At 41.7% G+C, this 26559-nt stretch overlaps 1 protein-coding gene across 1 annotated transcript in view; it reads right to left on the bottom strand.

Annotated features, from left to right (window-relative positions):
- Positions 1-25744, bottom strand: part of HPGDS (hematopoietic prostaglandin D synthase) — a 30936-nt gene extending 5192 nt beyond the window's left edge. Inside the window, exons 1-3 of the mRNA XM_074589571.1 lie at positions 25578-25744; positions 12808-12949; positions 2051-2143 (exon numbers count right to left, since the gene is read on the bottom strand). Of these exons, the coding sequence (XP_074445672.1) occupies positions 2051-2143; positions 12808-12949; positions 25578-25655 (313 nt within the window). The 5' untranslated portion in view covers positions 25656-25744. The remainder of the gene's footprint in view (positions 1-2050; positions 2144-12807; positions 12950-25577) is intronic.
- Between the last annotated feature and the right edge of the window lie 815 nt (positions 25745-26559).

The following is a 26559-nucleotide window of genomic DNA, read 5'->3' as shown; positions in this document are numbered from 1 at the left end:
TCTTCTTAATGCTACTATTTCTTTCCCTCACTCTTGCTCCACAGACCTGCATTCATGCTTTCACCTCCGTGTAGGTTCAGGTCACCCTTTTCTTCCTCTCTCGGTCCTTTAAGCCTCACCTGGAAGCTCCATGGTTCCTATAAGCCATATTGCCTGTCATCTGCCAAGTCATCTCCCTTACTGAAACTTTCTGCTTTTTAAGGCAAGGGATGGGCCTCTCCTTTTGGGCATCAAGTTCTGTGAGCCTTCAGTAAAGAGTTCTTAGTGACCGTCACCTAAAAATGCCATTCCTTAATTTTGAAGGCTTCGTGAAACATATGCAGACTTAACAGCAGAAGTAGCAAGTTTTCACTATGAATTTGAAAATATTTTTTTCCCATTCCATGCAAGCTTTTTTTGCTGCTGTAGCTGAGAGTGGGACTTAACACCAAAAAGAGAGCTGCATGGTCTGAGTTTGCTCCAGAACCCTAGCCTTTGTGGCTGTTGCGAGACAATGGACAAGTTGTTGAGGGAATGCCTAAGTCATAACTTCAGGCCATAAAAGGAGCACAGCTCCATCCCAGTCTCCCAACAGGAGACGGGGAGGGAGACAGTGTGGGTGGAAGGCAGGCTTTCTCATCGTTCCTCATTACCAGGTGGATGCTCTCGTCATTCTCTTCTCTTGCAAGTAGTAGATTTTATCAAGGATGGAGGAAATGGCCAGGAACGTAATATTGCAGACATGCATGAAAATATGTTGTGCTACTGCCTTGAAGAATAACACTCTGCACTTCTGCCTGTTTCCTCAATTGGAAAATGTGAAATATTTTGAAAGGCAGGTTACATCTCTTTGCTCAGAATGTTAAAAAAAAAAAAAAAAAAAAAAAGTGGGATAGTACTTGCTTCCCAGCCCCCCTCTTTAATTTGCTGATGCTCAGCACACCACAAACACGACCAGACCAGTTTTGCAGATGGCTTTGAATGACAGCTTGCTGACCTAAAGCAAACCCTGACTACTCTCTTTGATTACTTGCATTACTAAGTCTCATATCACTTTATCTACCCGGTTGAGTACTTCCACAGCATGTAAGTATTTAAAGATACAAGTGATGTCACCATCTGATCTAATCTCTCTGCCAGCTCAGAATTGTTGTCTAAATCTTCTTCAGAGCACTCTGCCTGCTGACTGTGATAATCTCTAATGCTTCCAAAACCTGCTTCTCCTGGTCATCTCTGGTTAACCTGACAGCTCGAAGTTTAGCTCCCCGGAAAACTGCCCTGAGAGCCTTAGGGAAGCCACAGGTACACGCTTTTTGCCGTGCAGTGACAGGTGAATATAAAGGTTATTGGCTGGAGAAGTCAGCCCAAACCCAAGGTATTGTATGCAGAAGGGAAAGGCAATCAGACATAAGGGGGGATTCTTTTAGGTGTACACACTTAGAGTGCAAATATGGAGCTCAGCCACTTGACTTCAGCTCTGAACATCATAGCATTTCACACTACAGTTTGTTACTTTTGACCTTTTTTTTGGTCTGGTATTTTACTTTCTGCATGATGTTTGAATGACTCTCAATCCTGTCATACAGCTTCCTAGCAGATGGGTCTTGCTCTGTTGCCTCTTCCTGATCTTGGAACTGCAGGGGATGTAGCCTGAGATCTCGTCAGGATTGACACAGCAGCCCCAACCCAGAAAGCAAAACTGGCAACAAATTATGGTAAGGAAGGGCTGCTGAACACGGGCATGCCACCGCACAGCACTCCTCGATGCTTTTTAAACCACCGCTCTTTGAGTGGCACCTCTAATAGCATTCTATATGGTACGCTGCGGTTCTGTGGTCGGCACTTGGCACTGGCAGACAAACTACAGATGCAAGGAGAGGCCGATAACTATTAGCTGCTTGTGCCTGGGAAAAACCCTAGTACCAGTATTGCCATGCTGGTGTTGACTTCTGCTTGGTTGGGCTCGCCAAGCTGTTGGTTTCCTTCTGGTTTTGCTGCGGTTGGATGTATTTTTCCTGAGCATTAAAGGTGGGCGTAGAACACAGCAAGAAAATAGTCAAATATGTGGTACCTGATTCTCTGGCGAGGTATCTTGCTATTGCCAGGCTCTGGTGAATGATAACTCCATCTACTTCCAGAATGGGAATCTTGTGGAACGGGATAGCTTGGAAGAGGGAAAAAAAAAAAAAAAAAGGAAAAAACAATGAAAAAGTTAAATCACAGCCCTTAACAGTAGGAGTCTGTAATAGTTGTGCTGTTACTGCTCAGAGGGTATGCATTGTTACAGCACTTAACAGTTTCACGGTATTTCTGTAGGGAAATGCATGGATCGAGAAAAATACAATAATTAAGGTTAAGGATATAACCAGATCGCACTACAATAAGGCAACTATAGCGTAGAAACCAGGTATTGCATTTCCTGTTTTCTAGCCTTGCGCTCTAAAGGCTGAATGTACTCCTACATGTCATGAATTCTTTATGCAGGGAAACTTTTCAATAGAATCTTTTTTTTTCTTTTTTTTTTCCCTTTTCTTTTCTGCTTTCTCCTCCACAGGAGAGGGACGGCCAAGGTTAGGCAAAGTACTACCAAAGATTTTTGTAATGCGGGATCCAGCTGGGGTATGAAATAAGAGATGGGGTAAAGACGACACAGGTGCTTTTTCACTTACACTTGTTTTAAATTCAGAACTTGTATTGTGACGTTTCCCTTGACAGTCATCACCAAGAGTCAAATACAAATTTCACGCTGAACCGCAAGTGCAAAGAAGTTACTCAAATTTACTTGACTTGGCTTGCATTCAAATAACAATTCAGTCTGTCACAGGGAAGATGCCTCCAGATTTTAAGTATAGGGGAAGACAAACTAAGCAGGTGTCATGGCTATCTGTAAGAGTGTTTGAGGTAAGAAATCAAACTTATTTTTCAGTCATTAATCTAGTAGTATAATGTGTGTGAAAACTTGTGCTGCTGTTTTGCTACATTTCGAAGCAGCTGCTGGCATGATATCAAGTGGGGCTGGAACCTCAGAGCAAAGCTTATGCTGGGAAAAACTTGTGTTGAGGGTGGTGAGAATCCACTCGTGGCAATACGGCGCTGTTCACTGGCGGAACTTTAAATATCTGTGTTTCAAAGGATGCGATTTCATAAACTCCAAATACATGGTCGCAGGTGCTGATCATAGCCAAAGGCTTTTTACCCGATTTTCATGTGGATTACACTTTACGTACATAAGATATATATGCCCATCTTAAGACTGTCTTGTGATGTAAAAGGCAGTAGTGGAAAAGTGAGAGTGTTGGCTATTGGAAACGTGCAAGGTGCTTTCAGACCCATGAGAACTGCCTTTATGGGACTTCTAGAATACCACTTCTATTCTGTAATGTTTTTTAGTTCTTAATGAAAAGAGAGCAATAATGAAATTTGATGAATTTGTGACCTGTTTATGAAGAGAACTTCTTCAATGATACAGTAGTTGGTGAACACTGCCACGTGGCTCTGTGGTTTAGCACGCAGTATGCGAATCGCATTAGGTACAAGATTTTTTGATGTCAAATCTGTATCTGCAAAATGAATTTGGCAGCTGCAGAAGACATCCAGGACTCCTCTGTGTATTTTTTTTTTCCCTGCATCTGAACACAGTACTAATGATACTCCTTTTTTTTTTTTTTTTCCCCTGTGTTTAGCACACTAGGAGGCCAGTATAAATTTTGATGCTGATGACTAGCAGAAGCAAAGGAGCTCAAAGAGCATTAACTGCTGTACCCCAGGGAGAACGCATGCACTGCTAGTTGTTATTGAAATGCTAATAGACTTGTTGTACAGAAGACTCCATATGTTTGTTATCCAGAGAGCAGCAAGGTCTTGGCAACTCCACGTATTGCTTCATTGAGAATCCAGAGAGGAAAAGACGCATCCCTGAATGCTAAACTGAAAAGCTCTCTGGTTGTGAAATTGAGAAGAGCCTTGGTTCCGCGCTGTGGGATTAACGGTGTGGAATACCGTGAGCATCACTGCCTCCAAAGCCACAGACCTGTGAAATAACATTTGCTTAGGCAGGATACCAGCGCATCTTTGGAGCAAGCGTGAGGAGAGGGGATGAGAGTGTGTGCGACTGCTGGCTGGGCCAGTGTGCTCAGCCTTACAGCCCTGTTCAGATCCCCGCCAAGCACACGAGGCTGTACCCCAACGCCTGACGACAGGTAACAGTAAAAGTACAGCCAGCTCAGGAGCAATAACCGCTGCCCCTGAAGGAGTTAACCAGCCGTCTTCGGAGGCCCCCATCAGAGTCCCACAGGGCTGATGCAGTTCTGGCCAGGGTACATGACTAACCAGCCTCTGTAGCAATAACTGTCAAAACACGATGATGATCGCTGCTCAGGTTGGGAAACTACAGTTGCTTCATCTAGAAACCGGGCAGACCATTTTCTGCTGTGTTTACACGTGGGAGGCAAGTCTAAAAGCCACAGCTTTGACTGACGTTTCACTTTGTTGGTCACTACAAGGAAAATGAAAGATGATTCTTTTGTATAGATACATTAATTTTTTTAAGAAACCCTTGATTACAGCAAAAGGAGGGAGGCATCTTTCTGATGGTTGAGGAACATGGATTAAGATGTGAAAGGCAGCTGTTTGGCAGAGTGGTGGTAATCTCTCGTGTTCTGTTTCTCGGGAATCTGGCCATTTCTGGATTAATTTATTTTTTTTCCTAGCAGTCCAAAGAATTCAAGGGAATTGCTATTCATTCCTTGAAAACAGGAGTAATGCCTACGAAGTGCTTCCTCCTCAGTGCTGAGCTATTTTTATTAAGATCTGGTTATTCTTTCTTGGAAAAGAAGCTGAGTTTACATTTAAACACATACAAATACAACTCTGGTTTGTGGGCAATAGAAATATTCATACGCTTGCATGATTCATAATGTAAGTATACAATTAATAAATTAGAACAGACTTCATTGCTTGTTGTCCCACAAGCCTTAAATGTCCAAAAGAAATTATGCTTTGATTTATAATGAGGCTTGGGTTGGTTTTTTTGCTAGAAGGCAGCATATCTATTGCTGTCATTGCTAAACAATGGACTAGTTAAAGCATAACAGATGGTAAATGGGAGATGTTCCTTCCTTTTTTGAGCTTTCAAAATGCCATTTGATTTTTTTTCTTATAAAGAAGGAAAAAAAATGTGATTTGAATATAAATATAATTACTCTTTTTCTTGCTGATAGATCGTATGTATATCATTATACACTGACTTTTGTCAAGTATTGAGTTAATGAACTGTAAATGAGTGCAATTCTGAGAAGTCTGATTGAAAGCACACTTGTGCTGCCCAGATCATTGTAAAAATCTCTCGTTTCTTCTTGGGTGCAGGGATACTATTCTTGCACACCAGAAAGTATGGCAGAAATCCAGGCTGCTTTACAGCTGAAGAAAATGGCAAAGAACAGTCAAGGCGCAGAAAATATTTACAGTACATCATCTCCTCTGTATTGGAAGAGAGGGTATAATGGCTTACAAAGTTGCATTTTCAGTCTGGAAAAGTTTAGAAAAAAAAAAATATTTGCCTTTGAATCATTTTATCCAAAATTCATATAACGAGATCAAAGTTTTTAGCAACCTGCAGTCAAGTATCATTTTGCTCCTGTAACTTAAAAGAGCAATTTCCTATATTGACAAATTCATAGCAAAACCAGGAGACTGATTGTATATATATGTTTGGCTGTTGTGGGCAGGAATGTACTCCCTGTGAAAACTACCTTTTCCAAGGGGAAAAGTGGGGTGGTGGATTTGTGTCACGCAGTTCATCCTATGGAAGGATGTGAAGAGAATGTGAAGGTTGATTGCTTGGAGGCAAGGTCAGGGTTTCACAAATGACCTTGATGTGGCCTCTGGACACCTTGCCCATAGCCCATTTCTCTGAAGCGCAGCAAAACCCACAGCCAGGCCATCTACTCAGGGGCTCCAAACCACAGCAGAAAACCATCTGTCTATACATGAACTTAAGCAGTTACCCTTGAACTCATGGATATGGGCTGAGCTCTGCTCATTGCCAGCACGCATTCAAGGAACCTCTGGGGATGTCCAAATGTGCCATGTGTATAGGAATTGTATTAAACCTGCTAAGTTTTACACGTTTTTAGTGAAAGGCATGGTTCATGTGACTCTAGATGAACGAAGCAACTAGGTCGGTTCCTGCCAGCTTCCTACGTTAGATGAACAAGTGAAAGAGGTGGCACATGAAGCTGGAGTGTGAGAGGGATTTCGCTTGGGTAGAACGACGGTTGTGGGGGCAATTCATGAAAGAACGTGCATTGGAGAGCAATTGTGACTGAACAGTTAAGCCAAAGTAGCGCAGACTGGAAGGATGCGCGTGTCACTTTGCTAAGTTTTTCTTTAACCTTGGATCGGTTAGGGGGCTGCTTCATGCTTGCGTCAGTTTATGCCCTTGTGTATCCATATGGATGTCCTTTCCATGTTTTTCAAAACAATGTTGTCTTGCAAAGTTTTTGACTCACACTTGAGCAAATACATTTTAAGAAGAAAACTAGAAAAATCTGTTGCCGTCATCATGCTAACAGTGTCATTTCCCAGGCATGCACAAAATATATGACCTTTCTTTTTTAGTTTCTGCTTGCTTTGTTGCTCATCTGAAGTAGAAGGCGCTATGAACACTTGTGTTGATTTTCAGATTTAGATTGAAAACTTGCCGAAAAGAGGAACAGGGTTTTTTAAAAGTATGCTGTTTTAGATATCTAAACCTGTATTCGTCTTTAAATTGAACTTTCATGAGCAAATTCTTGTTTTTACTATTATCTTGGTTACTCATTGCTTTTAGCACTGCGTGCTGGAAAGAAATCTGCACAGACTTTACACTGCCCATGAAGAAAACCTTGACAGAGGGTGAGTGTAAGCCATCAGACTGGTCTGTAGTCTCTTCTCATTGTAGGAAGGATTCACTGAAGTATCTGTGCAGTGTTTAGGAGTTGGATGAATTCATTTTTATACATACTTTAGTTTTCTTTGGCTTTTGAGACTAGAACTGTGATGTTTATATAGTCTCTGCTGGATACTAAGTAGGGGAGATGAGGCCTGATGTGTGTTAAAAGCAAGGACATCTGTTTAAATTGTCTCCATCCCATGAAGACCCTAAGGGCTGTGATAACTATTCCCACCGTGGCATGCCTATAGGCTCCCACTAGGGTTCAGGCCCTCCCTTTGACCATGAGCTCCTCGTTCATCCTCCTGGGCACGACCCAGTGGATGGTGCTCATGTGGGCCTGTTTTTCTGTCAAGGACAGGGAGGGGAAACACAGCACAGAGCTGAACACGGTTTTGTCCAAGCCTGGCAGGTAGGATGGTTGGCTGCTGCTGTGGAGAAACCAGAGGTTACAGCTGTGCTATGCTTCTCGCCACTGTTCTTCCCCGGGCAGTGAGGAGGCCCTATGCAGATACAGTTTTTAATTTCCTCCTTCCCTTAGCTCTTTCTTCCTTTTGTGCTCATCTTTTCTTCTTCGTTCTTCTCCTCCTCATCATCTCTCTTCTTTCCCCCCACACTTGTCCTGAGTTGCCTCAGCTTTGCTCCCAGACGTGAGTTCAGGTTCCCCTAGTTCCCCCAAGCTGACCTGCTCCTCCCCGCGTTTCCTCCTGACCGTATTGAAATCATCCATAGCCTTGATGGTAAGCAGCCTGTGTTTAAGTGTTTGCATGTTCCTCAAAACCTGAATCATCAGCAGTTTTGCAATCAAGCAGCTTAGATTGATGTCATGTAAGGCAGCTGGATTGGTCAAAGATGGGGGAAAATAAATGTCACAGCCATGCTTCTTACTACAATATCTATCTCTGTCAAAATAAATTCTTCTCTGTCTTGCTTTTCCTTTTGATTAATATTTAAATTGGATCATGAGAAACAAATATATGAGACACTTTGCATCTTCCAATAAGAACTGTATGACAGATTTATTTTTTGTAAGGCTGGCAGAGGAGCAAGACCCCTGGGCAGTGGCTGGCCTGGAGCTGGAGGCATCCAGAATCGGTATCCTACAGAGGGATGACCAGGGTGGTGCTCTGATCTAACCTCAGCCCAGATTTAGTGCTGTAGCTATTACAACTCGGATTCTCCTTGGGAGTGATTGCTAAATGCTACTTTTTACCCAAAGATAGCTATTTACACATCTTAGCTAGAGCTACGTAGCAGCAAGGCACTCAGGAAACAGGCCGAGTGCTCCCTTGAGGAACAGTTGTCTGCTGTTGAGTAGCTCTCAAGATTTATTTATTACATTGGAAGTATTTTCAGTGCAATAATTAGTCTGTCAAGTTTCCTGAGGACCTTACAGGCACCATTCCACCCCTCTTAAACCCACTGTAAAGCCTGCGTAATTGCCGTTGCTTCCAATTCCCTGAATGAGCTGCAGAACAAAAGCTGTTCCTGTGTGCTGGCCTGAGATCTCAAGTGGGTGGTAGCCTTGTGTACCGTTACAGTGGGTTTTCTGCGATATCACGACTTATGTCAGTGCAGTGACTCTTTTTGTGAGGAGCCTGTTATGTGGTAATACATTATCCTTGCATGAGTCTATTATGTACTAGTGCGTAGATCTCGAATTGACTATGGTTCAAATGGTGGCATGGTCAAGTCAAAATCCATTCAAAAGGAACCATAAAATGTGCGTTGGTTTACTTATTTAAACAATTATTGATTATATGAAGAGTAAATGTCATGTAAAGCTACTACTTGATACTTGGCTGGTTTTTAAAATTCTGTGCTAAAGCTAGTCATCGCTAATACTTACATACTAGCTTGCTTAAGCTTGTTCATATTAAAACTACAATCCTTGCCTGAAATCAGCAACTGGAAAATTTAGCAAAGATGATCCAATTGGTTATAGAAGGAAAAAAAATGTTGAGATATAGAAATTTTCATTTTAGAATGTAAAAGGCAAATGACATATGTTTTTATCTTATAATATGCTCCCATCCCCCATAAAACCCAGCACTACTTAGGCGTAAACGAAATTAAGTGAGACAGTATTTCTTGGAGTAAGGAGTTACTTATTTGCCTGGACCATTAAGACAACAGCTTGCTTGGGGGGAACCACGTGAAAAATGCCAAAACGAACAACAAAAACCATGGCACTCTTCAGTCTAGGTCAAAATTAAACTTGCAGCAGCTGCCAGTCTGCTTTCTAAATGGACTTTCTGCACATTAATATTAATGCACACATTTTCAATTTTCTCATCGATTTTACAGGAAAACTGAGAAATAAGTCTTTTCAGAATAATGACAGTATTTTCTGGTTTATATGGTATGATGATTTGGCTGGGAAGTTGGCATAGGTTGCAAAACCTTCCTATAATTCTGTGAAAATTGCTGAAGTAAACCTATCCTCTGTGCAGAAACCTGACTCCTCGTGCGCTTAGACAAACTTGAATTCTTTGATATGTTCCCTTATTAACTCAAGAAACACGAAGCGTTCTCCTTGTCCAAACTTCTTCCCTAAGTATTTTTTCTTTATCTTACTTCATTGTACTTGAAGTTTTTAAAAAAGGAGACATTATGTTTTACTTGCAGACTCTGCAGTCAAAACTGGCTTTGGATCTTTCACGGGCAAGTGGGTAAATGCAAACCTGTTGTATGCAAATGTGCATAGTAATTTGTCTGGTATTTCTTAATCTCACTTCAATATATAATTATGTAATTAGTTCAATTAATTGGACCAAAATTTTAATGATTTTTAAGGGTTGCAAAATAAGCAGTGTACCAAATTGTTATTACATTAGCTGCTGTTACATCAAATGCAACTGTAATTCCCCTTATTCTTGCTAAACACTTAACCACCCTTTGGTTTTCACTGCGATGAGACTGACTGGAATCTGCTATTTTATTTCTTTTCTTTCTGAAGTAGATCCAGTCCAGGCAAAATGGAAAAAAACAAATCCCGAGCTTCGTAAGAAAGATCTGAATATGGAATATGAATAACAATAGTGTAGAAGATCTCTCAGCAGAGTGAACTATGCCTTTGTATGTGCAATGGGTTGGATGTATCCCCTCACTTCATATTTACTGTTGAACGCAGCAGTAATTGAACTTTTTTGGTGAGGATCCAGTTACCTGCTTTCCTGAGGACAGGTGCTTTTTCCTTTTCAGTCCCTGCCTCCATGGAGGGAGCTGAGGCACATTGTGAAAAATCAGGATAACAGAGAATGCAAATGGCTTGTTTTCCTTATGGTGAATGGTGCATCTCTGCTGTATCCAATATTGTTGTAGTGTTCAGCCACATAATGCCTGTACCACCTAGTGCCCAGCTAGGAGGCAACCATTTCCTGGGCTTAGTCATGGCCTGCAAAGTCAGTGTTTAGGTACCTTAAGGCAGATTGGCTCTTGGTCTTGTCGTACAGTATAAGAATATTTACTGCAAAGCCCTGTTGCTACCTTTTATTCAGAGTTTCGCTGAATGATTTGCCTGTGGGAGATTACTTTGTCTGGAAATACCATGAGTAATTGCTTCACAAAGGAGGAGGAGGTAGTCATCAGTTAGTTGATCTCCAGGCAATTTCCTTAGCAGCACTACATTGTTATGCACACAGACACAAGATACCTTTACTCTTGTTTTAGTTGACGAACCTCTTAACTGGCATATTGTCTGCAATTCGGATGCCACAGGTGGCAAATGCCACCATTACATAGGTTCTTGAGCTAAGTAGGATTCAGGGAACCTTCCAGAAGCAGAAGTTTAACACCCTGGTATGAGATGTAATAGCACTTTCAGACACGTATCCAACTGTTTGTAGGTGTGCGTTTTCCTGGTCAATTAACACAATACATTCCAGTTCCCATCCACTGACTGACTGACTGGGTGTCTACAGAAGCCTGAAATCCAAAGAACTCTTAGGCCAGCATAAATTTTGCACAGATGATTTCACAAATCTGAGAGCAGCAGCTCCCACGTTTCACTACACTTCTTATCTGCTTTGGAATTTCCTCTAGGGATCAGTCATAGTAGAGGCTGCTATGAAAGGCCATTATGCAGAGAAAAGGAAAAATCTTAATTAACTCTTGGTAAACCTGATAACAAACTTTTCACATCACAGAAAGAGAAATAAAGACATGCAAAGGTTAAATTGCTTGTCCAACATTTGTTAATACAGCAGATACAGCTACAAAATGTATGGCTTAGGATTTCTAGGGTGTCTCTGTTCCCAGTGTTTTGGTGGTAATGGTATTGCAGCTGAGCGTGCACTGTAATGAACAAGTACCATACACATAAAGCTTCACTGGGAAGTTCATGATGTGAACACTGAAGAAAAGCATAGGAAGGACTTTTCTGCATTGTTCCTTACCCTGGCTTGGTCACTGGGGACATCATAAATATTCAAAGAGAGGTGTAACGCCCTTACCTTGTCTGATGGATCTCCTGCTAGAACATCTTGTCCCAGGATACAAATGCCTCTGTAGCCTCTAAGTCACTACTTAGCCTTTGTCTTTTTAATTTGTCTTACTTAAAAATCATCATGCAAAACTCTACATAGGATTATACTTTTCTAATATTCTCTGTACTTTGTTTCAGGACATATGTGGGTGTGTGTACACGTGAATATGTGCATAGTTAAGTAAAAAAAAAGGCCTACGCAGAGCTTTCCTCAGTTCATCTGAATTCTTAATCTCACTTTTAGTTTCTACCTTGCTTCCCTGAGAATTGCAGTGGGAGAGAAATAAGCTATACCACGTGGTCAACAGGCTTAAGCTCTTGCAAAGAAAAAGTTTCTGAAGTCAGTCATCCCTAACTGAAAATATCCCATTTCCACTGCTTCCTTTAGCCTCCTCTCTGTGGGTTGTTAGCCAGTGTTTCCTGGATTTGAGCACAACAGGTGGCTTCAGCTGCCACTTGGAGAGCAGTGATGCTTCAGTATTTGTCATTCAAGTCACTGCAAACATTATGGGAAAGACCAAATTTAACTTGCCCCCCGCAAGAATTTGGTAGCCTGCTGACTGGTCTTATTAAATGGTGTGAAAGCCTACCAAGAAACATTGCTTAATTAATGGAAATCACCTTGTGCATTTTCTCCAAATTAAAGGCCTTATTCTTCATTCTGGATGTAGACTGTTGTAGCCTGGGTAGCAGGCTAAATCCATGAAATGAAGACACAGATATCTCTTATTTCACACCCATGGTCCAAACTCAAGCTGTGTTTCATTTGAACTATCGTTAATTTAATGAACAGAAATAAATAGTTTTAGTAGCTCAAAAGAGGTTACTTTAACTAAAAAACATGAAATGGAGTATTGTAGCCCGCAGAGTACTCTCAGAAGGGCTGGTAGGGCTGTGCTGTTCTTAGGAACAATGATTTTCTAGCATTCTCTTTCAATCCTTTTGTTTTCTCCTTACTGAATCAACTGATTTCTTTCCTGTCATCACTTTCTGTGCCTGAAGACCTTTCTGGTTGCAAAGGAGTGACTTTCTTGACACTTATTTCCAATTTGCCTTTCTAAAACCAGGGTGGAGGCTATGGTGTTGTCTTCCAGACCAAATTCTCCAAAGAAGCTGGGAAGATTAGCACGCATTCAGTCAGCTTTAGGCAGACAGAAGCTGAACCGAATTGATGAGGAGCAAAAGCCCAGCTGGATCACAGCAGGTAAGTCATTTTAGATAGTCTGAAGATTTGGATCTGGACTTCTGCAAGAGCATCAGGGATGACATTTTGGCTGTCTAGACAACAAAATTCCCCTAGGCTTAATCAAAGCCAGGAATTAAATCTATTTCTGATCATATAGGTACCTCTTCAATTGCTTTCAATGGCATTTCTAGCAGAGCTTTGGATATAAGATCCCGTGCTACTTACTGGGTTTGATTTTGGGCCAGTCTGCTGCTTCTATCCTGTGGTCTTCATACTTCTTGCCCGAATAGGCAAACAGGTAGCGGCTGATTTCTGCTCGTCCCCGCAGATTGAAGTATGTCAGCTTGTACTGTGGCATGCTGGATCCCTGAAAGGGAAGACGCCGTATTGCTTTAGATAAGAGTAACTCAACTCCTCTTGAGTTTGAGCACACCATATGCTTGTTTTTGAAACACGTGCTTGTACAATGCAAAGGACATGTTACACTGAGCCATGACGTGTTGTACTTTGCAATCATTGCCTTAGCGACACCTTTTTTGTTCTGCATTTGTCAGCCGCAATACCCAGACGTGGACAATGACAGTTAAGCCTGCAGTTCCTCCTTCTGTATCTCCAGAAAGATGGCTTGATTTTTTTCAGCCATCTTAAGAAATTTCAGCTTTCATTTACTTTTCTTGTGACTCCAAACTCAGGCCAGTTTTATAAAGTGTTTTTCAGAGTGCAAAGCTAAAATCATGTAGTGTAACAGAAGATAGTTGATGCCTTGAGCAGCAATTTTGTTCAAGCCTGCCCTGCTCAGCCTCTATTGCTTATGGAGACCTTCATCCAAGACCAAATTGTGAGAACTGCCAAACTGTTGTGATTTTTTCTCATTAACTATTACCCTAGTTGCACAGGCAATCGACCCAAGTTATTTTAAAAGGAAAATTTGCTATGGAATCCAGTTTACACTGTTGGTTTGAGAGAATCATCATCAAATTCTCAGTTTCTTGTACAGAAGCCAAAAGAAAACTTGAAATGTCTTTGTTGGGTTTTCATGTGATTTTTTTTCCCTTCAGTTCTGAATTGTGTAAGAGGAAGGCTCTATCTGTTTCTCGGTGTAACAGGCAACAAAAGAAAATACTCACGAGTTTGTACAACAAGGATGGTGCAGGAAAGGAGAACAGCTAAGGCCACTTTAAACCAAAAGTAAGCTTTTTAAATTCTGCACCAATAGGACCTTAATAAAAGAGATCTACGAGCTCAGCTGAGATTTACATGTACTGGCTAAAGGAAACTAAACCAACCAGCCGCCTCCTCACCCAAAACAAACCCTTTCTCATTTTGGCCTTGCATGTCATTTACAGTTCTTTTATATCCATTAGATTCAGAGTGCTATTAATAAAGAGTGCAACACACATCATCTGCTCTAGGAAAGAAAAGGAACTTTTTTTTTAATGAATAAGTGCTACTACATAACCTTGCAATAGAAACAACCCCCTATTTACTCATCTTGCCTTTGAAAACACATGCTTGAGGGCAGATGTATCATCAGCTTTCACTTCAGAGGTAGAAGCATTTTGTTCAGAAACTGGGAAAGCTTGCACTTAACTCACGCTGAAAAGAGCAGGCTGCCTTTTGCCACTTTCTCCTCAAAAGTTAAAACATCTACTTTCTGTCCTCAGAGTAACAAAGGCAAAAAAAAAAAAAAATCGCAGCAAATGAGCACAGCGGAGGCTGCTTAATTTATCATGAATGTTACCTGTTCCCCTACAGCAGGATCAGAAGAGATTACTAGTAAATGGAAACTTTTTGCAGCCGATGGCTCAGCAGAGAAGCAGGAGCAGAGATGGAGAGTTACCAGTGGAGATATCTACAGCTGCTTCAAAACAAAGACACCACAACAATTATTATTTTTTTTAGGTCAAGGCAGTGTGTTCCATTGCAGTGTATAAAAGAGGGAAGCTACAGGCAAAATGACTTACATTAGGATGTGATCAGTCTTGTGGATGTGTTAATTACCAGAAAATATGTTTGTCTGTTGATGGCAAATGGCAGCTCACGGGTTATAGGTGGAACTGTTTCTTTCTCTAAAGAGAGAAATTTTGACAATTCCAAGTTTTCCCAGCATGTTTTAGGTAAGTGGTAAGACTTTGCTACTCTATTTTCAAATTTTGTGCCCAGATTTATTACTTATTATGCTTTATTGTGCTTATATAATAATACTATATATTATTATACTTTATTATTTATTTATGCAGGATGAGTTTGGATTATATGTCTACAAAGTTAACGTAAGGAGAGAGCATGAGATTGTAGCTTTTTTTTTTTCCCCCGTTTGTCCCTGCTTCTGATTTTGGGTGGTCATTTGAGAGTGAGGAATGGCATTTTTAAAAGACCCTGTGTTATCTGAGGTTTAAATTAGACATGACTTAGAGATGTGGGAGTAAAAGGGGGGAAAAATCCCTCCTTGATTCTTACTTTCCAACTTTCTTTAAAGGCAGGCGAATACTACTGATTCAATCTGCTTTTGGAGAGGATATGACTTATAACATGCAGTTTCTGCTTCCCTTCTTTTGGGGTGTCTGCAGAGCTTTTTTCATAAACAGCAACAGAAGTTCCAGTGCCTGGGACTTACTGCACTGCTCCCACATGGCTCCAGCATCTCACCTACCTCTGGCCTCCCTTAGTGGAGAGTAGTCAATAACTGGAAGGCATTTAAAAACACAAGAATAGAAGATTTTAAGGCACAGTCATGGTCTCTTCTCCCAAGTAAATAGTGACAGGACCAGAGGAAATGGTCTGAAGTTGCGGTAGGGGAGGTTTAGATTAGATATTAGGAAGAATTACTTTACTGAAAGAGTGGTCAGGCACTGGAACAGCCTGCCCAGGGAGGTGGTGGAGTCACCATCCCTAGAGGTGTTCAAGAAACGTCTAGATGTGGCACTTCAGGGCATGTTCTGAAGGGCAGAGATTGTAGGTTGTTTGGTTGGACTTGATGATCTTAAGGGTCCTGTCCAACCATGAAGATTCTGTGATTCTGTGAAGGCAGTAGACAGCTATATATAGAGTGGTCTGGACATGAGTGAAGCGTAACGTTTCTGGTGGTGAGTATTTTGAAAGAGACTGATTCTTACTGTGGGAGAACTTTATATACAAAGACATGTATAATCAGGAGTAACAGATGATGTAAAGAAAAGGGAATTTTGGCTGAAGATCAGGAAGTCTTTCTGGCTGTTGTAGTAGACTGTGGAATATTTTGGTCTGTCAAGGAAGCGGTGTGGAAACTATTGTTTGAAATAACCAAAGCAAAGTTAAACAAATTTATAATGAACACACCGTAAGGAGTAATCAAATATTTGCAGTGCTGATGCACATTTAAGCTTATGAATTGTTTTCCATCTGTGAATTAAAAAAAAACCAACCCTACAACGAGTTTACCAAAAATACTTGATGTTTTAAAGGCCTCTATAGCTTTATTGTAAGCATGTTTTTGTAAATGTTTGTAAGTTTTATTTTTTATTTGTATTCATTGTGAAATGTCAGGAGTAGCTCTTCCTAAACAATTACAGATATGTTTCTAAATGAAAGAAATGGTTGTGTCCAGAATAGCTTTTTGCCAAACATAGGAAGTAAGTTGTTGGTTTGTTTCCATATTCTCCTTTCCCTCATTTTCCCAGTGTGTTTTATAGAGGAATGGATCACGAGGAAAAAATTAACCATTTTAAAAACATTCAAAATTATTAAATGATTGAAAAAGGGGAAAAAGGTTTATTTTGGGTCTTTCAGTTTGTGCTTTTGGGTTTTTTTGAGGGGTGCAGGGGAATCTTTAGAACAATTTAAAATTATTTCTCTTTTTTTAGATTTAGTCATGGCTTAAAAATACCAGAAGATGTTGGTGGGGGGAGGACCTTAGTGCCCAGACTTGGAAACATTTAACCACTTGCTTAGTGCTTTTCAATCTGTTTGTGTGAGTTCATTGCAAAGCCAGGTGTGTATAAATGCAGGAAGGGGCTGATTTACCTTCCACCAATAAATCTGCCATCTAAGCAGTGGGTTTTCAATTTTTAAAGTGATGAGTACGTGGCTGGGACCCAACAGTACACCTGCCCTGCCCTGCTATGATAGCATCTGTGGAAGACTCAGCCCCAGTTTTATCGCATACAACTTTCAAAGCAATGAACTCAACTACTGAAAATTTACTATTAAATTAGCTTTAATACTCCAAAGTTGTTGACCCGCTTAGCTGATTTTCTAGCTTTGTTTTGCGGCTTTCTTAAAGCCAGCTTAACTGGCTTTAACATACCTTTGAACAGAAGATTAGTGGATCTCATGATTAAATTCAACTTTTGGAGCCACTCAGTGACAAAGTCAAACAGAAAATCTGAGAGGAGGTCAAATATGTGTAAAAGGTGGCGTCCTCCACGTTACTCATGAGTCAAAATTCAGGTTGAAGTTACAAGTGTCTCAGACATCTTAGGACAGATTTCAAATATTTTAACACTGTTCCTGTCTTTATGGAGATACCTGATGAATTTGGCATGCTTTTATTCCAGTTGAAGCAGGTCCCAGCAATCAATTTGAAAACTTCAAGCAAGATTAGAGTTAAAAAACAGAGCCCAGGAAGGAATTGGTGTCGTTCTCTGAGAACTGAAATGCTGAATTTCAGACAGCACTAGTAAAGAAGAGAAAGCAGACTGGAAACTCTATGAATGTACTGGGAGGATACTGAACCAAACAGTTCCGGTGTCCGCGAGGTATGCAATACTATTGCTTTTACTGGATGACGGTGTATGCGTCCCTGCTCTGTTTTGAAGGCTAAATGACAAGTGCACTGCCTGCATTTTGCCTGCCCAAGATGAGTTTGAGGTGTGTGCCCAGCACAACCCAGAGCAGGCTGCCGCCGAGCGGTCCTGCATGCCCAGCCTGAGCCTTTGCCGCCCCGTGAAAGTAAACACCAAAACTCTGCTGGCCTTTGTAGAGGAACTGTGTTTCATCTCTGTTTTGGAAAATCCAGCCCTCAAAGTAATGCAAGGAAATATTCCTCAGGCTAGTAAGAGACACCAAAACCTGGATATAGATACGCAGTATGTGAATTCGGGGTGGGGGGTGGGGAAAGAACAAAGCCAGCACTTTATTTAATTTTCTTGGATAAAGTTATTAATATTTGAGGTGACAGGCAGCAGAGAGCTTTTCCCTGAGCTGGGGGCGGAGGGGGAGAAACCAGCTAAGTTGAGCTATTTGTTCACATCCATCCAAAGTCCAACAAATGACCTCGTGGTGCAAAGTCCCCTTTACTTGTACTTTGCACTGTGAGAAATTAAGGCTTTTATTGCCTTAAGGTTTCATCATTGTCACTGGATTTTTAAAAAAGCCAAACAGTTTCCTCCAGCAAGAAAGACCAGTAGGGTTGGGTTAAGGTTCATCTGGGTATTTCCAAAAATCTGGGACTCGAACTATCTGACTAGAAGAGACGATGCATTGCACTGTATGTATATTTATTTAACATGAGGGTTCTTTGTTAATTTAGGAGTCACTTATGGAAAGTACCACACCTAGCACCTGGCACAACATTGCCCTGGCCGTGGGCCTGCCAAAAAGTAGGAGCTGGAGGTCTCAGCTGCCTGGTGTCTTCAGCCTTGCTTGAATTGCAACCAGACCCAGACGTGGTCCTTGAGGGAGCTCGATTTCATTTCCCTGTGCTAATAAAACGTAGGGCTGCCTCTGTGAAGTGGGGCCTGTGACTGGCCACGGGAGAGCAGGCTGGACCTTGGGATCTCCCGGAGGAAAGCCAGTACTTGCTGAAAGGTGTGAGAAGGGAAGGTGCTGCCACCTCTGACCAGGAATGTGAAAATGTCCCTCCAAGGACTAGTGAGTGATGATTCATTCAGTCAATAGATACCTCTGTTTATTTTATCACAAGGTTAAGCTGTTATATCAGTTCAGAATGTATGGGTTGCTGGAGCTGATATTATACATTCCATTTTCATGATTTTATGAGATGAAAGTATAACAACAAATCAGCTTCCACTCATGTAAGCCTACAGGTATCTTTTTGCCAAGAAGCATCTTGCTTTATGAAGTGTGAAACAGAGTTCATGCCCTCTCTAAGAAATCATCTAGCCAAAACCGAAAAGCTTGGTGGACATTTTTCTTTCTTTTCGTTCTTAGTGCTGCTTTTAAAGCAGTTGCTGTTTCTTTACAAGGTGTTTCTGCAAAGTTGGCCTGGAAATTCGATGAGTAGGTTTGAAACAGATGCACACCCAACTGATTTGGGTATCCTGCTGGGGTGGGGCACTGCGATTTCAGCCAATTCATATATTTACTCATATATTTCTGTCATGTCCTAGATGTGCTATGCCATGTACACAGCTTGAAGTTCTTATAACCGGTATGAGATGAACATTTTCCATTAATGGTAACACCGGGATTTCAGAGGGAAAACTATTCCTTCTCTTCCTTACTGACAGTCACAGGGCCCAGTAGTGCTAATGTCAATTAGGAAACTCAATTTAGAAAGGGAAAGGAGAGAAGCTGGCTGGGTCTATGGGGTTTTTTCTTTGTATGTACAGACAAAAGAGTCTTTACACATTAAAGGAGAGTTTTTTTCCTTAGGCTATTAGGTCAGGAGTGACCTATCCAAGTATGAAGAATGGATTTTTCGTTCCGATCCTTAGGGGTTAGGGAGAGTTGTGTTACTTTATGGAGTACAAAAAAAAGATTTTTAACCAGGAAAGAGACTTACTCTGTCTTTTTTCACCCAAGAAACATTAGGAATATTAAGTTCAGTTTTCCCTGTCTTGCTTATTGCCCTTCACAAATATGTGAATTCCTCATCCCTGTAATTGGAGAGCAGAGTATTAGAGCAGCTTTCTCCTTCCTCAATTTTAAAAAATGTTTCCCTGTCCAAGTGAGTTTTCCTGCCTTCATTTTTTAAATTTTCAGTTTTCAGAGGAGGGAACCAGAGAGACAGTTATTGTAGAAGGCAAGTAAAGAAAAGCTTCCAAAGAAAAGCTTCCAAAGCTATCACTTTATAAATCGCACTTTGCAGTTTTAGCAAGGTAGGAAAGATAGAAAATGTGAGTGTCCTGTATGTCTTCCTTTTTATTTAACCAACCTAACGTAACGGTGAGAAAGGTTTGGGGAAGGGCACGCTTGGTTACCTTCTCCTGCTCCAGCAGTGCTGAGAAGGCAGGAGCCAGCTGGAAAGCAGCCCTGCCCTCTCTGCAGGGCACGGTGCCGCTCTCCTGGTTGCTGATCACATCAGTTGCTGCAGGAATGCCTTAATTTTTTTCCTTTGGAGGAAAAATTACTCTCTCTAAGGACTCTGTGTGTTTATATTTTATGTCTAAATCCAGAGCTGGAATTACAAAAAGAAATACGGATGTGTTGGCCCTTTCTGCAGAGAAAAAAAGTTTAATGGTGAGAAGTCCATCTGTGCCAGCAAGAACCAGCCACGGGGTGGTTGTTGGTCCCCTTGTGACTCCTCGCTTGTGAGGAAGGTTGGCGGCTCTGCCTGGCAAAGGCACTGGCTTAATCCAAGCTGTTTATCTGGATGTAAGTAACACTAAGACAAAGAACTTCTGCCTTTCCCTGGAAAAAAACCTGAGTGGTACAGTAGGTATTGTACGTGATGTACTTCCTGAATTGGGGAAGCTAATGACTTTGGGATTCCCATTAGGAAACAGAGAATTGAAGAATCAGGATGGTCCTCTCTTATTGCACAGCAAAAAAGAAAAATGCTCATTTTCCTTTTCTCTAGCGTAAACTTCTCTTGCTTTTAACACCGAGTCAAAAATATTAGAGGCTTAAGAGATATTTTCAGCCTTTGAAAACTAAAAATAGAAATGATTTGTTGGTTTGTGCTTTTTTTTTTCCTGCCAAAAGATGTTCTTATTAATTCATTTTTAGCAGAGAAAATAAGACAATTTCTGCCCTCCTTTTGGGGCAGAAGGATTGGAGAATATTGACAGATTAATGGAAGACTGCAAATCTTCCAATGGAAGATTTCCACAGAAGAATAAAATTCCCACAGAATAACATGAAAAGATTTAAGTAATTTTGTCTAATTCCTGTCAGATCTGTCTGACGTAAACTCTCTTTCTGAAAAGCGGTGGTCTCTTTTCCCACTCCACCCCAATTATAGAAAATAAACATTTTAATTTGATCCCTTCTTTTTCTATGCCAGATAGCAATCTGGACCTTGGAGAGAAAAGAGAAAAAATCTGCACACTCTTTTCTGTTTAATACACAAATCATCTGCAGTAAATGTTTATGCAGTTTGACTTAGGGGTGAGTTTTGAAATAACAAATCCAAATCTAGTAGTTGTGGCCTCATACTTCTTAGCATGATTTTCAAGATTAGGTATATGCATGGCTTCAGGCACATATCGTGGGATTTTGGATGTCCTTACCCAGTGTGCCGGTTATTTTCAACCTGTGGCGCAAATTAGCCTCCTGAGATGAGAAGAGTTTTTAAGGCATTGCTGAGGGATTGCTGATGTGAGTATGTTAAGTGAGCTGATGAGTAAACCTCTGCTGGGTGAGCAAGGGCATTTGAAAGCCTGAACTGTCAATGTGTGGGTTTTAAAAAAGAGGCTGTAGGAGAACTTAAAGCACTTATCTGTCCAAGGAAGCCCCAGGCTTGGTTTGCTGATGTGGGAAATCTGAGCTCTAGAAAAATCCCTCAAGAACACACGGGAAAAAACACATCTCGGTGAAAGAGAAGGATTAGAAAAATACTGATTGTGAGAGGTTTTTCTGAAGGTGAGAGTCCAATGCGACTGAACAGTGAATGGGTGGTCACTGTCAAGACTATAGTTGGAGAACACCAGGGCCCACTGGGTTTCTCTAAGCTGACTTCGTAGCTGCTGCTCTTCACGTGACTGCCCCTCAGGCGACTGCAGTCAAAACGATAAGAGGTTCAGATATTTGAAGCTCACCCCATTCATTTTAACTGAAGTGGAGGAGGCAGCACTTGCTTACGTGCCAGCAGGTACAAGGAGGCAGAGACGCAGTGGCGGGGAGGGCTTGGCTTGGCTGGGCTTCCTCAGGCAGGGCTCGGCTGGGTTGCCCCGGCAGCATCCTGCTCCTTCAGCCTCGCCTGCCAGGCTCTTCGGTTTAGGGCCTGAGCGTCTGGGATGACTGTGCTTTCTGTCTGGTCCTCCATTTTTTGATTTCCAGCTACTTGGCCCCAGTTTTATGTAAACAGATTTTAAAATTGTTTGGTGCAGCCTCCCAAGCTGTAACGAAGTTCAAATGAATAAATTGCGCGCCTGGGACCATGAAATACTGGTAAATAAAGTTGCAAAAGGAGAGAGCTCAGGAAAGATGCAGACTAAGGAGTGGTTAGGATAATTTCTCAGGAGAGACTATTTAAATCTTTTATTTCCTCATCGGATGTTTTAAGAATTCCCTGAAGCATTTTGTGGTAGAACAAAAGCCTAAATAATCTTAATTCTTGCCAACACCAGTCATCCCTGTAAAATTCATGCCTTACATCTGTCTTGTAGTCTTTGGATAAATCAGCACCCCCTCACAATATCCCTACGAAGCAAAGAGCGCAGTTGTGAGTCACGTTGCTGTGTGTTAAGTGGTTTAGTCAGCTCTCCAAAAGCAGCTGCTGGTTTCACCAGGGTGATTTCTTATCCATGCCTTGAACTCTCAAGCCTGTCCAGCACAGTAATTTGTATAACAGCTGTCTTGGCCACCTAGCACCTTTTCTCGGATGTGAAAAAAAAGGGTTTTTCTTTCCTATATCTCAGTCACGTGTATGTGTGTGCATACAGGTACAAGGGGGATTACAAATGCCAGCTCCTTCCCCCTGCTAGTCTAAACTACTTTGCTCTTGAACTGTCGCATGTTGTGAATCTGCTGTACAACTTGCCAAAAATAAACAAAATTACAGGCATGAAAGAAAAAGAATTAACTAGGCAACTTAGCACAATAAATGTTCCCTGTAGCCGCCATGGGTGAGACTGGGCAAGGTTTTATTCACTTTGCAGAGTTGTCCAGCACCACCCACCAGGTCTCCTGGGCACAAATTCCTGGTGTCCTCCTGCTCTGCCCTGGGGTGCCTGGCACGTACCACCCTGCCTAGGAAGCACCAGCGCAGTGGGCTGGGGCACAGGTCTCATATATTTTCAGGTCTTTTGAAATTGTTTTCACAGACAGAGCGAGCCTGAAGAGACCCAGGACCTTGCTAAAGCACTCTTTGGACAGTGTCAGTCTTCTTGAGAGGACCAGCACTGGCAAGTGTGGACCTACAGCCCTGAGCAACGCCTGTCCAGAAGCCTGGGGACCATCTAGATTTAGCCATAAGTGGTAAACATTCAAGACCTCATGAGTTATGGTCACAAACTGCTTAGTATGTAAAACCCTAACCTATGTGTCTTTACGTTTAAGAAGAAAGTACTTTCTGAGCAGCAGTTTGCAGCTGATTTCACCATTGTTCATGGGAACACCAGGCAGAGTCTGGCTCTGGGACAGGGCCTGTTGCTGCAGGTTCCCTGCTCTGCCCCAGAGTACCCCAGCACAAAACAATGCTTGTTTACCTGAGGTGTACAGTTACAGAGGCTGGTGTCCCACATTTGTTCTTTTCTATTAACAAACATCAACTGAAGAAAGATTGTGAGACAGTTCAAACCATCCTTTCTGTATACCTTTCTTTGTTCCCATTCTCCCTTTGCCATTAATGGGCACAAACTGGAACACAGGAAGTTCCACCTAAACATGAGGAGGATCTTCTTTACTTTGAGGGTGCCAGAGCACTGGAACAGGCTGCCCAGAGAGGTGGTGGAGTGTCCGTCTCTGGAGACATTCAAAACCCACCTGGACGCGTTCCTGTGCAACCTGCTCTAGGTGACCCTGCTCTGGCAGGGGGGTTGGACTAGATGATCTCCAGAGGTCCCTTCCAACCCTATGGTTCTATGATTCTATCTGCTACCCAAAACCAAAGAGTAGATGTGTCTGTCTGGTATTGCTAAATGCCCTTGTTTTCTCTCCTATCCCGTTCCATGCTCATGCTTCACAGAGTCATTCCAGCAATGTTTTAAGTTACTTCTAAAGAGGTACAAAACTAAGCATTTCATTTTTTTCAGTTCATTGTTGTAGCTTATTTTATGGGAGTTTCAGCAGATTGACTCCAGATAAGTGAGGTTCTTCAAAATGATGGCTCTTTAAAATGTATATATGGGATTTGGCAGATTCTTTCCCCCCCAACCCCCTTTGGACTAACTGGCAAAAGGGTGAAAATTCACCTGTTTGAGATTTGCAGCATACATGATAAGTCTTCAGCTGATGTGAACAAGCACAGCTTTTAGTGGGATGGCATGCCATCTGCCAATCCAACACCAGCACTATGTCAGTGGCTCCTACACGGTGTAATTACTTGCCCGTGAGATTGCGATCAAAGCTATTTTGAAAGTTAGCACCTTCTTCAATTTCTTCCGCTTTCTAACTGCTTAGAAGAAGGTTGCGTGTGGCAGACAGCAGCCAGAGCAAACTCTTAGAGCCGCAGAGCGTGTTTGTCAGTGGCACAGGAGTCTGCCGCACTGGAGACGATGGCTAACATGCTGGCCTGGGCACAAACCCAGAGCTCTAAGAATTACTTTGTGAATATTTTTGTTTGTAAATTTGGAGAACTTCAGTCTTATTTCTATCCAAATAGATTTGATTGTGTGTCTGGGTGCGCGTGCATCTGTGGCAGGGAGTAATTCACACGATGTATGCATTTTTAGGAAGGTTAGATTCTATTTTGGATTAAGGAAAACAAAAGAATAAACAAAAGTAAACTTACAAAAGACCTCTGTGTCTTTTTCTTTTTTTCCTTTACAGAAGTTGCAACTTCTGAGTATGAAAGTACCAGTGTTTACAAACAGTTTTAAGGAGCATAGAAGAGCAGGAAAAATACTTTATGTAGCTACAGTTTGTTTGCTTGGATAGTTTGAAATTAGCAGTGAATAAAGGATAGCTTTTAACAGAGGAAATGTGTGCATGAGGACTATGCACACAGGCAAATGATGGCAGTTAGAATTTAAAGAAAAAAAACCCCGAACCTGAACGGCTATTCAGAATATCATTTTGAAGTAAAAGACAAAAATCAACAGGGGGAAAAAAAAAACCCTGTGAGTTTTGATAAGGAGAAAAATGGAGTGAGTGGAAGCAGATGCAGGCGGTTTTCCAGTTTTCCTCTGTAGAATAATGGTGGGAATTAGGACGAGGGCATGTTAATCCATTGGTGAACCACAAGACAGGAATTTGGAAAATGGACAGAACAGTGCACAATAAAGACCTGGAGGAATTGATTGGTGCTGCTTAATATTAATCTAATTCCTCTGACATTAGCCTAGATTTGGCTTGGTTACGTAAGTGAATGCATATAAGTCAGCCTTTACATCTCATAGAATATTATTTTGAGATGTTTTTTCACTTACTGAAAACTCCCTGCAGAATGCCAGGAGCTTCCCCACACCAACTTTTTGCTGCTGTGCTGATGGGGTCGTCTTTTCTTTGGAAAGTGTCTCTCTGACACGTGCCCTGATACCGAAGCAGCTCAGTACTGATAGCATCAGGCACTGGTGAGAAAGCGGGGCTTGCTCTAACAACAGGCTAGTGATCTGCCTTTTTTGCCTCTAGAAAAGAAGTTCATAATTTCTGAAGCATGTTGATTGGACAGATGTCATCAGTACAGCAGGCAGTTTAAAGGTGCCTGTTAGTAGGAAAGAAGGAATATAGATGGGGTACTTGAGTTACGCTTGCAGCTGCTGTGTAGAGCTCCTGGTTATCCCTCCCTACGCCAGCAGCACTAGTCAGAGACTCATGTTGAATAAACCTAACAAAACTCTAAAAATGAAATACTCTCAGTACTTGCTCTACATGTAGCGTAATTTGACGAGACTAACCCCCACGCAGCCGGTATAACAGTAGCCCTAGGGAGGGCAGAATAGGATTAGAAGAAGAAATGGGAAAGAGAGGAGCCGGACTGTGGCAGTAAGCAAAGCCGAAACAGAACTCACTCTGGTGCAGTGATACGTGGTCCCTTCCTCAGTGCACAGGAGTCCCTCTGAGTACCAGCCTCGGTGGAAAAGGCTCATATATACTGTTTATTAATATGCAAACCACTCCCCGTGACAAGTATGCCATCATGACACTCTCTCTCTCTCTCTCTCTCTCTCTCTCTCTCTCTCTCTCTCTCTCTCTCTCTCTCTCTCTCTCTCTCTCTTCTCTCTCTCTCTTTCCCCCCCACTCTCACTTGCACACAGACACACACAAAGCAAATGCATCTTTCCCTCAGGAACAAGCAAGCTTTGTGACTTTTTGGACTAATACAGCAAATTGAGTACTGAACTTACTCAGCTTCTGTTCAAGGGCAAGAAATACTTTACCATTAAAAAAAAATACATTAATAATAAAAAAGCAGACACTGGCGAGCTGAGTCAGATGCTGGGCGGCTTTTTTTAAATGTAGAAAGTGGAGCAAGCCAAGAAATATCCGCCTTAGATTATTTCTAACTAATGTGAAGTCCTACAGTACCTGGTCTAATTATAGAACAATGACTTAAGTAGCTGCAATCTCATTAAAACAGAGGACCCAGAAACAAAAACAACAACAAAAAAGAGAAAATATAACTTCCAAGCCTTTGTAATAAAAACCAAAACGATTTAAGGTGGTTGGGTTTTTTTTGTCATCACCAGTGACGAGAGGGAAAGATGATTCAAGCAAACTCTGTCCATGAGTAATGCACTTTAGTAGTTAGAGGTCTATGATGTTACTGCTTCTTATCACTTGTGGATGTTGTGTTTTTTTTGTTTGTCCCCCCCCGTCCCCCCCCCGCCATTCATTTGTACTTGGACCTTAACAAAGTCCGTTCAATGTTGCTGTGCTTTGCTTTCCTCTCCTCTGTGTGTGTGACTAGAATGCAGCAGCGTTGCAGCAAAGCTTTCTGGTGCTAAAGAAATAGGTCTGATGCGTACCACAGAAATCTGCTTTGAAGCATCA

Source organism: Larus michahellis, chromosome 5 (genome assembly GCF_964199755.1).
Source record: "Larus michahellis chromosome 5, bLarMic1.1, whole genome shotgun sequence".
Classification (NCBI taxonomy): domain Eukaryota; kingdom Metazoa; phylum Chordata; class Aves; order Charadriiformes; family Laridae; genus Larus; species Larus michahellis.
This window is presented reverse-complemented; position numbering and strand designations above follow the sequence as displayed.